General features: G+C 42.2%; 2 protein-coding genes across 6 annotated transcripts in view; one reads left to right on the top strand and one right to left on the bottom strand.

The window, feature by feature from the left end:
• The first annotated feature begins 4,637 nt into the window (after positions 1–4,637).
• Positions 4,638–6,964, top strand: LOC125451164 (actin-like protein 7A). The gene is made up of 2 exons (XM_048527961.1): positions 4,638–5,972; positions 6,099–6,964. The coding sequence occupies exon 1, from the start codon at positions 4,674–4,676 to the stop codon at positions 5,913–5,915; it is 1,242 nt and encodes a 413-aa protein (XP_048383918.1). The 5' UTR covers positions 4,638–4,673; the 3' UTR covers positions 5,916–5,972; positions 6,099–6,964.
• Positions 6,965–9,826: 2,862 nt separating this feature from the next.
• Positions 9,827–16,984, bottom strand: part of elp1 (elongator acetyltransferase complex subunit 1) — a 68,277-nt gene continuing 61,119 nt past the window's right edge. For all 5 annotated transcript variants that reach the window (XM_048527319.2, XM_048527322.1, XM_059644142.1 and 2 more), the window contains exons 35-37: positions 15,712–15,866; positions 11,584–11,662; positions 9,827–10,473 (exon numbers count right to left, since the gene is read on the bottom strand). In XM_048527319.2, coding sequence (XP_048383276.1) covers positions 10,412–10,473; positions 11,584–11,662; positions 15,712–15,866 — 296 coding nt within the window. In that variant the 3' untranslated portion in view covers positions 9,827–10,411. The remainder of the gene's footprint in view (positions 10,474–11,583; positions 11,663–15,711; positions 15,867–16,984) is intronic.

Raw genomic sequence — 16,984 nt, 5'->3', positions numbered from 1 at the left:
CTGTGCCTCACAACCCACTTCAGCTTCAACAATGGCATATAGAAGCAAATCAACAGAACACCAATGGGATGCCCAGTATCAGGACTGATTGCAGAAGCAGTAATGCAAAGGTTAGAATGACAGTGTCCCCAGTATACAACCCAACTTTGGGTCAGATATTTAGATGACACCTTCAGGATCAAACACACAAAACTGGAAGAAACCCACCAACACAAACAACATCCTCACCAGGATAAAATTTATAAAAGAAGATAACAACTGACTACCCTTCCTGGACATAAATGATAGAACGCAAAAACAACGGGGAATTCCAAACTAGCATATATGGAAAGACCACACATACAGATCAGATACTCAATTATGCTAGCAACCACCCCAATGGAGCTACATCAGGACACTATAAACGAATTACAACACATTGCAGCAACCCAGAACTACGCAATGCAGAGCAGGAGCACCGATACAGAGTCTTCAAAAGGAATGGCTACCCGTAAAGCACAGTCGTTACTTCTGAGACAAAACGACACATGACCAGACTCTCATATCATCCTACTGTACAGCAAGAATATTTCACAGATGACCACTAGACTACTCAGACCCCTAGGTATCAGGTTAGCCTATAAACCAGCAACTACCCTATGGCAGCTACTAATGAACGTAAAGGATCCCATACCCAAAACCAGCAAAACAAGTGTAATATACAAAATTCCATGCAAGAACTGTGAGGAGCACTACATAGGCCAATCTGGAAGAAAACTGACTATACGGATACTATATGAACACCAACTAGCCACCAAGAGACGACCAATTCTCAGCAGGCCAGGCAGCATCAGAGGAGCAGGAAAGCTGACATTTCAGGTCGGGACCCTTAGGAAGGGTCCCGACCTGAAACAAGCCTTCCTGCTCCTCTGATGCTGTCTGGTCTGCTGTGTTTCTTGAGTTCCACACTTATCTCTAGACTCCAGCATTGGCAGTTCTTACTATCTCCGACCAATTCTCACTGGTGTCACTACACATGGACAACGAGGGACATGAACTCGACTAGGCCAACACATCCATAATTACACAAGCCGAACAGAGACTCACCAGGGAATTTCTGGAGGCCTGGTATTCTAATCAGAACTCCAACATACATATTGAATTAGATCCTGTGTACAAACCATTGAGAAACAGAACTGGAAGTGGTACCAAACACCCCAACAAACTGAGGTGTATTAAGAAAAAGCAGGACAGAACACCAATGCTTCACCAGAGGCACACTGATGATGTTACCTAGCAGGTTTACAAAACCTTTGCAACCAAACCTACCAGCTTGGCAAGCAAATCTATAACCTCATCCACAACCCGAGCTACAAATCTTCTCCAAAACTTCAAGTGTGTTACTGTCTTCTTGGCTAGAGATTGGAGACTATCCACATTGTACGTGCTTGAGCAGCCAGTGACATAGTGGTAATGCACATTATCCAGAACCCCATGACAATGTTCTGAAAACGTTAGAATTCTTTTGAAGAGGTAACAAGTATGTTAGACCAGGGAAACCCAGTAGATGTTATCTATCTAGACTTCCAAAAGGCCTTTGATACGGTGCCTCATGGGAGGCTGCTGAGCAAGGTGAGGGCCCGTGGTGTTCGAGGTGAGCTACTGGCTTGGATTGAGGATTGGCTGTCTGACAGAAGGCAGAGAGTTGAGATAAAAGGCTCTTTTTCGAAATGGCAACCTGTGATGAGTGGTGTCCCGCAGGGTTCAGTGTTGGGGCCGCAGCTGTTCACCTTGTATATTAATGATCTGGATGAAAGGACCGGACGCATTCTGGCGAGGTTTGCCGATGATACAAAGATAGGTGGACAGGCAGGTAGTACTGAGGAGGTGGAGAAGCTGCGGAAGGATTTAGACAGTTTACGAGAGTGGTCCAGGAAATGGCTGATGAAATTCAATGTGAGGTTTTGCATTTTGGAAAAAAGAATACAGGCATGGACTATTTTCTAAATGGTGAGAAAACTCATAAAGCAGAAGTACAAAGGGATCTGAGAGTGTTGGTCCAGGATTCTCTAAAGGTTAACTTGCAGGTAGAGTCCGTGATTAAGAAAGCAAATGTAACGTTGTTGTTTATCTCACGAGGTTTGGAATATAAAAGCAGCGATGTACTTCTGAGGCTTTATAAAGCTCTAGTTAGGCCCCATTTAGAATACTGTGTCCAATTTTGGGCCCCACACCTCAGGAAGGACATATTAGCCCTGGAGCGTGTCCAGCAGAGATTCACATGGATGATCCCTGGAATAGTAGGTTTCACGTATGATGAATGGCTAAGGATCCTGGGATTGTACTCATTAGAGTTTAGAAGGTTGAGGGGAGATCTAATAGAAACAAGATAATGTATGGCTTAGAAGGGGTGGATGCTAGGAAGTTGTTTCCGTTAGGTGGGGAGACTAGGACCCGTGGGCACAGCCTTAAAATTAGACAGGGTAAATTTAAAATGGAAATGAGAAGACATTTCTTCAGCCAGAGAGTGATGGGTCTGTGGAATTCGTTGCTGCAGAGTGCAGTGGAGGCCGGGATGTTAAATGTCTTCAAGGCAGAGATCGATAAATTCTTGATCTCAGAAGGAATCAAGGGCTATGGGGAGAGTACAGGGAAGTGGAGTTGAAACGCCCATCAGCCATGATTTAAATGGCGGAGTGGACTTGATGGGCCGAATGGCCTTACCTCCACTCCTATGTCTTATGGTCTTAACATGGGCCTGAATCCCACCACAGCAGATGGTGAAACTTGAATTCAACAAAAATCTGGGATAAAATGAAAAACTAGTCTGATGGTGACCATACAACAACTGTCAATTGTTCCAAAATTTTATCTGGTTCCTTTAAGAACGAAATCTTGCTACCATGACCTGGCCTGGCCCAAATCTGACACAAGAGATATACCAGTGTGGTTAACTCTTAACTACCCTCTGGCAATTAGTGACAGACACTAAATGTTGACCCAGCCAGCAATGTCAATATCCCACGAATGAATTAAAGGAGCAGAGAAAGAAGACAAAGTTGGTAACAGATATTTAATATCTCACACAATAATGTTAGATGGTCGAGTAGAGGAAGCTGTCACTTATGCAGCAATCCAAGGGTTAGAACTGAATTTTATCGGTCTAATATTTTGCTGGGTATCTATTCAGGTCAGTGACTTGGAATTCTCAGAGGTCTCCAATGCTAGCTCAGAATTCTAAATCTTTACAGAGGGTCTGCAAATAGAATATTTGTCCATTGGAAGGTTAAAAATTTCAATTTAGTCATTACATTAGGTGTTCTGAGGGGTCCTGACCAGTATCGTGGGCTATGTCTGGCCTCCAACAATGCAGAGTCTGGAAGATCTGGGCCACTGTTATTGATCACCTGTCTGTACTGCAGTGGTAAAATATCAAATCCAAGGATATATATTCACATAACAATTAGTTTCTCTTTTACAAATAATTTGACAATATAACACGGATCAAAGGCAGCTACCATTCTAATACTTAGCAGGGAAAAAATTCTACTTAGCTAAATACTGGATGTCAGGGGTATTATTCAAGATAATAAATAATTACTAGTCTGACAAGTTCTGCACCAGTAAACACTATATTTAATACCAATTAATCCACTGAACAGTTCCGACATTTTATTGGGACATATACTGACTGAAGCCACTTATTTTTCTCTTTTATTCATCCCACATTCTCAGCTTTGCACGATCTTCAGTGTAACTGCAAGACTGTAAAGTTAATCTTCAAAACACAGTATTAGGAAACAGTTTGGGTGGAGCTCCATCACAAATTGGAAAGTGAAATGGAAATGGAGATTTTGACCTGAAAAGTTTAAGGCTTTAACCAAGAGATACAAGAGGAAAAATGTGCAAATGGTGATGAGCTGGAGCTCACTGCCTAGGAGGCTGGTGGAAGCTGAAACAGTCACTGACTTTAAAAAGGAAATTGAATCAATACTTGAGGGAAATACATTTGCACGATCAAGGGGACTGAGCAGGGGACTGGGACTGTCTAGACTTTAGCAGCGAGAGCTGGCATGTACTGGACTGACTGAATGTTCTCCTAAGCCTATATGCATAGAGTTCTACTTTGGAACAAAAAGAGTACCAGTAGTACACCTGATGCTATCCTCCGGCATTTCTCTCTAGCACGCGAAAAAAAAACTTGGAGTCAAACACAAATGGTAGCAATTTTTGTCTCCCTCCTTGAAATCATCATTGCGTAACAGAATTTGTCCAGAAGTGTTAAAGCACGTTATTGAAACTATTGTCCAGCAGATCGTTCAATGGTCAGGAAAAACGTGGAACGATATTGAAGGGCGGCCGAAATGGAGGAGACTGTCTCTGAAGGTTCCAGTAGCACAATCGACCCGTGTGTGCACAACTCGTAGGTGCACAGAAGTTTCGGTTATCAGTGGGGAAATTTGCTTTTAAAGCCAAGCGTCACTGTGAATTAACTCGTCACTGAAGGAGCTGGTGTGAGCGGGGATGACCTGGCAATGCCTTGTGTCTGGTCACCCTGGAGACAGCAGCGAAAAAAAACTTACAAAAAGGTTGAGCACCGGGCCAGCCAAGCGTATTAGTGTCTCGCCAGGTAGGGAGTGGAAGTCGGGCGGGTTGTTGTGTCAGAGACCGGTGGAGGAGGGAAAAGACAGAAGATGGTGACCAAACCTGTGGGCCACATGTCCAGGAAGGCGGGGACACCGCCACCTTCCACCAAAGCTCAGAAATCCACCTCTCGGTTGTCCCAGAGCGTCAAGTCCATGGACGTGAAAGGCGGCAAGGTGCTGAAGGAGATCCGGTCGGTGATGATCGACCTGGGCACCGGCTACTGTAAAGCGGGCTACGCCGGGCAACCGAGACCCTCGGTGGTGCTGTCCTCGGTGGTGGGCCGTCCGGTGCAAATGAGCGCCAAGACCGGCGACAACCGTCAGGAGAACTTCGTGGGCGACGAGCTCTCCAAGTCGGAGCTGCAGCTGAAACTAGTGAACCCGCTGCGGCACGGCATCGTGGTGGACTGGGAGGCGGTGGAGGCCATCTGGGCCCACATCTTCCAGCAGGCCATGCGGATCCTGCCCGAGGAGCACGCCGTGATGGTGGCGGACCCGCCACTCAGCCCCAGCACCAACCGCGAGAAGATGGCGGAGCTGCTGTTCGAGACCTTCAGCACGCCGGCCATGCACATCGCCTACCAGTCCATCCTGTCGTTGTACTCGTACGGCCGCACCACCGGCCTCGTCGTGGAGTGCGGTCACGGGGTCACCCACGTGGTGCCGGTGCACGAGGGCTATAACATGCCCCACGTGACGGGCAGGGCTGACTACGGCGGCGCGGACCTCAACGACTATTTGCTGCGGCTGTTGAACGAGGCGGGAAACCGCTTCACCGAGAAGGGCCTACACATTGTCGAGGACATCAAGAAGAAATGCTGCTACACCGCCGTCAACTTCGAGCAGGACATGAACCTCGACGTTAACGAGTACCTGGTCGAGTACGAGCTGCCCGACGGTCACGTCATCGCCATCGGCAAGGAGAGGTTCCGCTGCCCCGAGGCCCTGTTCAACCCGTCGCTGATCGGCTCCAAGGAGCCCGGCATCCACTCGCTGGCCCTGCACAGCCTCGACATGTGCGACAGCAACCTCAAGTACGAGATGTACAGCAACATCCTGCTGTGCGGCGGCTCCACCCTCTTTGACGGCTTCTCCGACCGCCTGCAGAAGGAGATGAACAAGATGGAGCAGGGCATGAACCCCACCGTACACGCCATCCCCGAAAGGAAGTATTCAGTCTGGCTGGGAGGTTCCATCATGGCCTCTTTGAAATCCTTCCAACAGCTGTGGGTTCGCAAGAGAGATTATGATGAACGGGGACCCTATATCATTTACCGCAAGTGCTTCTAAAACTGCTGCTCGCAGCCTTGGCTTCGTTTTTCTTTCGTTGCATATTTTTAATTCTTGGTTCGTTTTAGACTTTTTAAGTACATCTAATTTATCATGATTACTACCAAGCTGCAACATTACTGTCATAACTCTAATAAAGCATTTGCAAACGAACTGGTCAGTTTTATTTTGTTTCTGCAACAGCACCAGGGCCTGCAGTTAGGCGCCGCCTGCGGACTCTTCCTTGGCGTTCCGATAGACTTCTCGTGCAACCCAAGAGCAGAGATCGGGCTTATTTCCTTCCTGGAGACGACAGTGGTATGGGAGCAAACACGATTTACAAAATTGGATAGAGCCTAATGAGATGTCACCTGACGAATTGTGGACATGAAAACCGAAAGAACTGCGGCTGCTGGAAATCAGGAACAAAACCAGAAGTTGCTGGAAAAACTCAGCAGGTCTGGCAGCATCTTTTAAGGGAAAAAAAACGAGTTAACGTTTCGGCTCTGGTGACTCTTCCTCAGAGCCTTTATGTCCTAGGTTAGAATCGGAGTCCTACCCAACCTTTTCTGTTCTGAGGAAGGGTCACAGGACCCGTGACTTACTGTGTACAGTTTGCCTCCTTGTCTAAGGAAGCTTATAGTGGCGTTGAAGGACGGCACCGGAGGTTTGCCAGATTAATCCCTGCGCTGATGGGCTTGTATTGAAGAAACAGTGTTTTATGTTATGGTGAGTTTAAGAATAAGAGATAATTGCATGGAAACTAACAGAATTCTTACAGGCTTGACAAGGTGTATTTTTAGATTGAATGTTATTGATGGTTGGAGAAGTTGAGAACTAGGGAATATAAAATCCTAGTTTGGCCCAACAAGTCCACACATACTCTTGGAAAAGCATCCCACAAATCTTTTATCATAGACACTGAATAAAAACCTTTTTAGAATCAATATACTGTAAATGCTGCTTTAAAAACTCAGTATTTAAAAGTAATATACAATTATTCTTAATCTGTACTTTCAATATTTGGTTTACAGTGATTATTAAAATTCCACCAGTAATTATGAAGTTAGTTGTTGTTATGTCATTGCTATTTCATATTATGAATTCGTTTGGGTGGCAAATGTCATTTTCAGCTATTCACTATCAAGAGTAGTGGGCTCCAGTACGCCTTTTCTTGATTAACGCACTGGAATGTTTGTGTGTTCAAATCGTAGAAAGTCAACATGCAGGCATTATTTCCATTAAGCTGTGCAGCCCATTGGAAGTTCCATTTATGCCGAATGGCAAATTGACAGACTTTTGCTTCTGTAAGCTTTTGCTATGGACATAACTCAGAAGTCCATGGCATTGGGGGCAGGATCTACATAAAGTGTAGCATGTAGGTGCAGTAAGCACTTAAGAGGGTAGGTGGTCCATTAGCTTTTTCTGCATGAATGTTGTAGGAATGCAAGTGTAAGATATCTTACTGCAACTATAATAGGGCTTTTGGTACAATAGTGTCTGGAGTATGCTTTTTTAAAAAATGTCCTGTCAGAAGGAAGTTGCATCTTTTTCTCAGAGTCTCACCCAATCGACTTGACGGGCAAGGATGATGCTTTCATAATAACATAAAGAATGAGTTAAGTACTAATCTAGAAATCCTTGCAGTAATAAAAGCTAGAGAGATTCCTTGTCAGCCATGTGAGGGAAAAATGAAGTTTACCATAACTATCCCTGTGCAAGCAACATACAGTGCTTGTTGAAACAGCAACTGAGACACACTCAATGAGCTACAACAGCCACAAAATTTCTTAGAATTCAGAAGAATGAATGTGACTTAATTGAAAAGTGTAAAGTTTTTAAGGAGCAATACTGCTATGGTTTTTTTACCACCAGCTGGAGGATCTAGAACCAGGGTGTGAGTCTTAGAATTGGCAAGCAGCCATTTAGGTTTACCACACTGTCCTTTCTTCACTTGAGGATTGCAAAGCTGTGGATGCTCTTTTTCGAGTATATTCGAGGCTGAGATTGATAGATCCTTGATCACACAAGCTTCAAGGATACAGTGATAGGACAGTGAAGTTGAGATAATTGATCAGTCCAGATCGTAATGAACAGTGGAGCAGGCTCAAGGGACTTATTGGTCTATTCCAAATCCTAGTTCTCACTTACAACATACGCCCTATTATAGGAAAGATGTAGATGCTTTGGAGAGGGTTCAGAGGAGGTTTACCAGGATGCTGCCTGGACTGGAGGGCTTATCTTATGAAGAGAGGTTGACTGAGCTAGGTCTCTTTTCATTGGAGAAAAGGAGGAGGAGAGGGGACCTAATTGAGGTATACAAGATAATGAGAGGCATAGATAGAGTTGATAGCCAGAGACTATTTCCCAGGGCAGAAATGGCTAGCACGAGGGGTCATAGTTTTAAGCTGGTTGGTGGAAAGTATAGAGGGGATGTCAGAGGCGGGTTCTTTACACAGAGAGTTGTGAGAGCGTGGAATGCGTTGCCAGCAGCAGTTGTGGAAGCAAGGTCATAGAGACTGCTGGACATGCATATGGTCACAGAAATTTGAGGGTGCATACATGAGGATCAATGGTCGCACAACATTGTGGGCTGAAGGGCCTGTTCTGTGCTGTACTGTTCTAATTGGTGATGCAGGTGGGGATTGTGGCAACAATATAGAAATAGCAAGTGTGTTTGATAAATTTCCACCTCCAGAGCTTTCTAAAAGCCACAGATAATCCACAATCTTGGGACAAGATCTTTGCTGGACTACTGAATTTACTGGATCACAAGACGACCTCTATCACGGTCAGGAAATTTTAAGCACATTTTAAAAATGCTGAGCAACACGAATGAGATGAAAAGCAGATACTGTAGAAAACACCAATGATCTGCACCTGTCAGTAGAACAGGAAGTACTGCAAGGTTCCCAGAACATGTCAGATCATAAACAGTGCCAGATTTAGAAATTCAACTTGGTAACTAATTTGGCATACAGATTGTAAGGTTAAGATAGAAATTAAATTCAGAAGAACTTTCAATTATCAAACAGCATCAGAAACCATCTCACAGTGAAAGTCAAAGAGAGTCATCTGAAGCTTAGTCAGACTAATTAGAAGAGTTTCAAAGGAGAGGTTTGGGGAACACATTCCAGAACATGTGTCCAAGACTGTGGGAACATGGCCCCCAACGGTAAGAATGAAAGGAGAAGTGGGTAAAGCAGTGTTGCGTGGTGCTTGTGGAATAGCCTACCTCTCAAGAATTGGACTTCACAATCTTCAATAAAAGTATATCAACTGGAGTCCCTATCTAAATGGATTGTTTGCTGCACGTTCATCATTTCTCATAGATGGAAAGATACCAACAGTAAAGCACAAGCAATCAGAGTCAGAGAAACAGCCTTCTGAGTGGGCCTTAGGGCCAGAGCAGGGTAGGTAGAAGGGAGGGGTGAGGTCATAATGGCTTGAAAGACAAAGATGAACATGTGATGGTGGTGGCAATGGTGAGGTGAGAGTTACTGTGATCAGTAAGGGCTGGAAAGAGAGGTGAGCAAGGCTTACCATGTAAGAAATCAGAAATTGCTGGAAAAACATGACAAGTCTGGAGCATCTATATAGAAAAAGCAGAGATAACGTTTCATATCCAAGTGACTTTTCTTCACTAAATAGGATCAACTACATACCAACAAGGAGGATTTCTGGAAAGACAACAGCCTGCATGAATGCTGAAATACCATTACAGATACCATAGGAGAAACTGGTGCAAAACATTGTGACCACCAATATTGTTAACTCACTTCAAAACAGGTTCTGAGCCAAAAAGAAACAACACAATCACCTTTAACACTGCGCTTTGACAGAAGTACAGTGTGTTTATAAAGCTCCTGTATAACTTCAATTATTAATAATTTTGGCCATACACATGATAGATGCAAATTCTAAATGCCATATGAAAGCTTAATTCAGAAAGTTTATTATTATTAATGCTTTATAAAATCACAGAAGGCAGTGGTTGTGTTGAATTCCAAAAAGTTGACCTAATACATTAAAACATTATGAATTATCCATTATTCATTCATTAGCTGTTGCACAATTTTGCTTCTATCATATGTTGCACAAGGCCTTTATAAACACCAAGCATTTGTAACTGAGTCATGTGAGAACAAAGCTGATATGAGAAGAGAGTAACAGATTCTTAATATCAATAAACTCTTCATAGAAAAGGACACAATTAAATCGACCAAATCAATTTGCATTGTTTTCATTTTGTAACCAAACTATACAATAACAGCAGAAGCACATCTTGCTCTTCGATTACAGGTCTTTCAGTTCTGATTGTCACAATGATGTCGCTGTGTGCTCAATCCATTATAATTCTGCAGCTGCTAGGAGATTAATCACATGCCTGATGGAAAACCACCTTGGCTATCAATTTTCACAAGCGTCCTTGCCATTGGTTTGCTCTACATTGACAGTAATGCATGCAGTGCAATGATGTACAACACAAAAATGGGACACTGCAAACTGGAGTATCTTCACAGAATATTTAGCTTCCACTTCACATTCTTATTGAGTTTAGGAGGGCCAAAAATTTCTTCTGGGGGAGAAAAATATGAAACAAGACATTAGTAATTGATACGCATAACAAAATGTGATGGAGGTGTCACTGACAGAAACATTCTTGCCAGATAAATAGCCTCCAACTTGATATTTAGACATTTTTGTTAAAAATGTATTTCAGCCAGCTGGATCAAGTAAATATGACCATTTTCTAAATCAATTTATTCCGAACAGTTTGTTATTTTGATGGGAAATAATGATTGACGCCTCAGAGAAACTGATCAGAGAGGAGCTAAATTCTATAGAGCTATAGTATCGCTTGCTGCTAACTGTATGAAGTACAGACATTATATTGTCTCAAGGCATAAACTGAATTCTCTTTCTAAGTGGCCCAATCAATAATGCCAACACCCACTGTGTATAAATATCAAAATTTCAGTTTTCTTTCGAATGCATAATCTAGACTGTCATTCCCAGTGCAGTTCTGGGGACTGCCACACTACCACCCTTCAGATGAAGTTCTAAACTGAGACCTTATTTACTCTCTTAAATGATCATTCAAGATTTCACAGGCCAATCCTGTAGAATAGGAGCAAGAAAATTCCTCTGGTGTAATTAAAACAGAAAGGGCTGGAAATACTTGGTTGGTATGATCACATTTGTGGAGAGAAAAGAGTTAACACTTCAATTTGAATGGTGAATGTGACTCCCGTTCAAGACTGAATTTCTGAGCCAGCCCTTCTGAGAATTTCCGGCATTCTGTTTCATTTCAGATTTTCAGTATCCATAGTATTTTCAATTTATTTTAGCATTCTCCCTGCTGTCTTCACCAATGGCTATACATCAACCAACATCTAAAGCTGGTGTTCCAATTACTCTGTGGGATCTTGCTGTGCACAATTTAGTTGTTACACTTACTGCATTAAAACAGTGACCACATTTCAAAAGTACCTTCTTGCCTGCAAAACATTTTCCAACATCTCAAGACTGTGAAAGTCGTCTTTTTTTAATAACTCCTTACCGCAAGATAATTGCATTTTAAGTGAAGGCCTGGTTTTAAATGAAATCATTGTTTGGATGTGGATGTGAGCAGTTGTATTGTGGAACTTTAATCCATGGCTTTGCTTTTAACCCACTTCACACTGACCTTGCTGAGGTATTCCCCCATTCCTTGGTTGTTGCAAGGAAGCAGTGATGCTATTTGCTGTTGAATGGGGACCAAGAACCTATAATAAGCAAAATGAAAATAATGTTTTGATAATGCAATCTCTATTTTCCACCTACAAACATACAATGTCCCAAGTATACATGCTCCAATGAAGTAATAAAACAAAATCTTTGCAAACATTATTTTTTCTTCATTCACCTTAGAGAAAAGCTGAGCTCTTTACTGGTAGACATGCTGGCCCTTCAGCCCATCAATTCAAGCCTATTGTGAGTCCGTCGTGTATGTGTGCATAGGGTTGCGAGGGCATACATTTAATTCTAGAATTAGGCTGTGCAAGGATCACGTCAGAAAGTCTGGAAGACTCTTCTGCTGAAAGCTGTTGATGCAGGGAGTCAACTAAAATTTTCAAAGCTGAGTCTGATTTTTTTTAGGCAACAATTAAGAGCTACAGAACTATGGCAAGGAGATGGAATATGGCTGATTCAATTGAATAATATAAATAATTTAGTGGGGATGAATGGCCTCCTATGCACAGTAATGAAATGTGGTGTAAATTCTTGAACATTGTTGAGTCCATTCCTGGGATACTGTGCACTGTTTTTGTCAAAATCTTCCAGAAAAGATATTTTCAATATCAAACTGTTCAGTGCTTTTTTTTTTTTTACACATCACTGATGCAGGTTGACTTGAACTCAAGCCTTGGTCCAGACATAGGGGCACTGCACCAGAAGAGCACTGGGTATAAAATCTGCATTTTAATTTTCACTCTGAGTTTTGATGATGAAATTGGCACTATGTTCAGTACAAACTGTTTGGAATACCATCTGAATAATAAGGGGGAGACACAGTGTAATTGTACTGCTACTCGATTCATTAATTCAGCCTCACACTAAAGTTCTGGGGACAGGGATTCAATCTGACCACATTAATAAATTTGGAACTATAAGACCGTTTGTTCACTAAAATCTGTAATCCTCACCTAACGTCCACAAGTACCGTTCACACTAAAATGGCTGAGCTACAAATCTGATAAACGGAATTAACTCAGATAACCCACCCAGTATCAAACAAGACATTGAAAACAACAATGGTGAACAAAGTCCTGTTGACCCTGCAAAGTCCTCCTTCACAACAACCAGGAGCTTATGACAAAATTCACAAAGTTGTCCCACAGACTGGTTAAAACACAGCCTGAGACAGCCATTCACAACCACCATCCCTGGGCTTGATCCTGTCTCATCAGAAGAACACCTCTCCATCACAAAGTGAGAGATAGATATGCGTGCTGATGATTGCACAATCTTCAGCACCATTCATGATGCCTCAGAAACAGAAGTAGTCTGTACCCAACTGTAGCAAGACCTGGACAAAATTCAGGCCTGGCCTGATATGTGGCAAGTAACACTGGCATCATGCAATTGTCAGGCAATGATCATCTTGAATAAGACAGAATCTTAATGTGCAACCTCAAATATGCAAAATGAATACAGGCAGGGGAGCATAGAACATAGAACAGTACAGCACAGAACAGGCCCTTCAGCCCACAATGTTGTGCCGACCATTGATCCTCATGTATGCACCCTCAAATTTCTGTGACCATATACATGTCCAGCAGTCTCTTAAATGACCCCAATGACCTTGCTTCCACAACTGCTGCTGGCAACGCATTCCATGCTCTCACAACTCTCTGCGTAAAGAACCTGCCTCTGACATCCCCTCGATACTTTCCACCAACCAGCTTAAAACTATGACCCCTCATGCTAGCCATTTCTGCCCTGGGAAATAGTCTCTGGCTATCAACTCTATCTATGCCTCTCATTATCTTGTATACCTCAATTAGGTCCCCTCTCCTCCTCCTTTTCTCCAATGAAAAGAGACCAAGCTCAGTCAACCTCTCTTCATAAGATAAGCCCTCCAGTCCAGGCAGCATCCTGGTAAACCTCCTCTGAACCCTCTCCAAAGCATCCACATCTTTCCTATAATAGGGCGCCCAGAACTGGACGCAGTATTCCAAGCGCGGTCTAACCAAAGTTTTATAGAGCTGCAACAAGATCTCACGACTCTTAAACTCAATCCCCCTGTTAATGAAAGCCAAAACACCATATGCTTTCTTAACAACCCTGTCCACTTGGGTGGCCATTTTAAGGGATCTATGTATCTGCACACCAAGATCCCTCTGTTCCTCCACGCTGCCAAGAATCCTATCCTTAATCCTGTACTCAGCTTTCAAATTCGACCTTCCAAAATGCATCACCTCGCATTTATCCAGGTTGAACTCCATCTGCCACCTCTCGGCCCATCTCTGCATCCTGTCAATGTCCCGCTGCAGCCTACAACAGCCCTCTACACTGTCAACGACACCTCCGACCTTTGTGTCGTCTGCAAACTTGCTGACCCATCCTTCAATTCCCTCGTCCAAGTCATTAATAAAAATTACAAACAGTAGAGGCCCAAGGACAGAGCCCTGTGGAACTCCACTCACCACTGACTTCCAGGCAGAATATTTTCCTTCTACTACCACTCGCTGTCTTCTGTTGGCCAGCCAATTCTGTATCCAAGCAGCTAAGTTCCCCTGTATCCCATTCCTCCTGACCTTCTGAATGAGCCTACCATGGGGAACCTTATCAAATGCCTTACTGAAGTCCATATACACCACATCCACAGCTCGACCCTCATCAACCTTTCTAGTCACATCCTCAAAAAACTCGATAAGGTTTGTAAGGCATGACCTACCCCTCACAAAGCCGTGTGAGCATGGTGATTAGAATCACACAGCATAGGAATCAGACCAGTAGGTTTGTGCAGCCTTATTGCTATCCAATCAAGAACACACTCGCTGTTTCTCTGCATCCCTGCAAATGTTTCTCTTCAAGTGTTTAACTAATACCCTTCTTACAGTTATTATTGGTCTGCTTCGTGATCCTTTCAGGTAGTGCATTCCAGAGCAATAATTTACTACATTAACTTATTTGCTCATCATCTCCTCTTCAGTTCTTTTGTCAATGTTCTTAAATATGTATCCTATGTTTACCAAATCTCCATCATTGTCAGTTTTTCCTAATTCACCCTTTCAAACAATTAATCATTTAGAACACTATCAAATTTCTTTGTTTTGTAAGAAGGAAAAAAAAATACTCTCTCTATTTTGGGATAGTAGAAATTGCCGATGCTGCAGTCTGAGATAACAAGGTGTAGAGCTGGATGAACACAGCAGGCCAGGCAGCATCAGACGAGCAGGAAAGCTGATGTTTCAGGTCTGGACCCTTCTTCAGAAGACGATCCAGACCCGAAATGTCAGCTTTCCTGTTCCTCTGATGCTGCCTGGCCTGCTGTGTTCATCAGCTCTAAACCTTGTTATCTCAGTTTCTCTATTTTGACAGGCAGCTGAAGGATTTCCATCTCTGGTACCATTCTTATACTATGAATGATACTAAGGGTTGAACAAAGAATACAAAGGCATGAGTTCATACAGGAAACCTAAAATGACTAATTAATAAAATGTGTCATTAAATAGTTAGCATCAATATGGTGATAATCATAATAACTCAGTATGATAAAACCAATCTGGTTCATTAATGTCCTTTAGGGAAGGAAATGTACTGTTCTTACCCAGTCAAGCCTATGTGTGACTTCAAACGTACAGGAAGATGGCTGACTCTTAACTGTCCTCTGACACGGCCCAGCAAGACAATTTTGTTTAAAAGTCACTTAGGAATGGGAAATAAATGCTGGTCTTGCCAAAAATGGCAACATCCATTGCTTTTAGAAAACGCAAATGTATGTTATTAGATGCCACTAAAAGCTTTTATTTAGATGTTACTACTGAAAACATTTACTAGATGAGAGAAACAGCCAAGAGATTGTACTTATAATAGAGATCTCCATTTTCTCTTTTGTACTTCTGCAAAATTGTACAAACCAAGGACATGATCTGAGTGCTCAAAATTCTGACAGACTTGTTGCAAAATATGTGACTTTTGGTTATTAGGAGATTGGATTTTAAGATTAAGGTAAGTAACATGTAATTTTAAGACTAGACTTCAAGACTTAATTGAGAGAAAAAGGTAAGCTTGTGTTATTTATGAAGAATGCTATTACTTTACTTACTGGACATACAGCTGCATTTTTAGGGTCAGGCAGCCAGATTTCAGGAATGGATTTTTCCACAATCTGTAGGGTTTCATCCAGAGCCTGCTGAAGCTCTGAAGCTAGAATGTCATATCCAAAAAGCACCAAAATCTTCAGCAATCTGTGCACTTCACCTGCAGATGGAGAGAACCACAAACATAATGACTTTAAAAAGCTGGTAAAATTATCTTTAAAAAATATGCCCATGAACCTATCATTTACAAAAAATTGAAAAAACACATTAGCCTGAAAAGTGATGTATAGGAGTAAATTGGTTTTACATCAAAAATATTAATGTTCTTCCTCCCCTCTTCTCAGACAGTCTCTCCAGGATGAGTTACTTGCACTTCTGTAGTTATGGCTCTTAAGGTGGCTAAAATTAATAATAAATAAAAATGTCCTTAAAAAAGCTAGAGAACAAAACCTGGGGAAGAAAGGCTGATATAATGAATGACAGGCTCAGCTGCAATTTTAAAGGTTTTTTTAAAATATAATTTTCAGAGACTTGAACATGGTATCCAGACTGACATTCCAAGTGCAGCACTGAGGGAGTAAAAGAACAGCAGTGGAATTCTCCTTGTGTCCTGACCACAATTTACTCCTCAACCAACAAAACTAAAAATGCAAATTATATATTCAATTATCTCACTGCTGTTTGCAGGGAGCTCAATGTGTAAAGACTGACTGCTCTGCCTCCTACTTTACAACAGTAATTAATTGTAAAAATAATTTGTTGGATGTTCTGTGCTTTGTGACATCCTAATTTTGTTAACGGTAGTACAGAAATGTAATTTTTTTCCCTTTAAGTACAATTAAAAATGCAAAATTTGGCAAGCACCATTACAATTCAGCATTGAAAAGGACCATTTTCTTTTATTTTCAAAAAACAAAACAGAGGGAATTGAAAGCAATGCCAGGAATCAAATCTGTATTCTATAGAAGGAATTTGAATAACTGAATCCTAAAGCCTTTTAAACTTTCATTGCAATGAAAGGAACAATGAGAGTGTGCTAATCAAGGTAAGCACTTTCAAACACTTCATTGTCAATCTCCAAGTAAAAACGTCATTCTGCAGAAAATAACGGCCATCACACGTTGTCTGGAATACCTAAATTTGCTTGTACTAGATTGAAAATTGCACTGTGCATTTAGTCCACTTACGGCTATTATACACATATGCATCAGCAGAGGGAGTGTGAAATGAGTAAAGAAGAATCAAGCAAGTGCGGTTCTGATTCAATCCTAGCCGACA

The sequence above is a fragment of the Stegostoma tigrinum genome, chromosome 3 (genome assembly GCF_030684315.1).
Source record: "Stegostoma tigrinum isolate sSteTig4 chromosome 3, sSteTig4.hap1, whole genome shotgun sequence".
NCBI classification, from domain to species: Eukaryota; Metazoa; Chordata; class Chondrichthyes; order Orectolobiformes; family Stegostomatidae; genus Stegostoma; species Stegostoma tigrinum.
Note: the sequence above shows the minus strand (reverse complement) of the source record. Positions and strands in the feature narration are given on the sequence as shown.

What these genes read in the sequence shown, in the direction of transcription:
- LOC125451164 (XM_048527961.1), top strand. Translation starts at nt 4,674, where the DNA reads ATGGTGACCAAACCTGTGGGCCACATGTCCAGGAAGGCGGGGACACCG.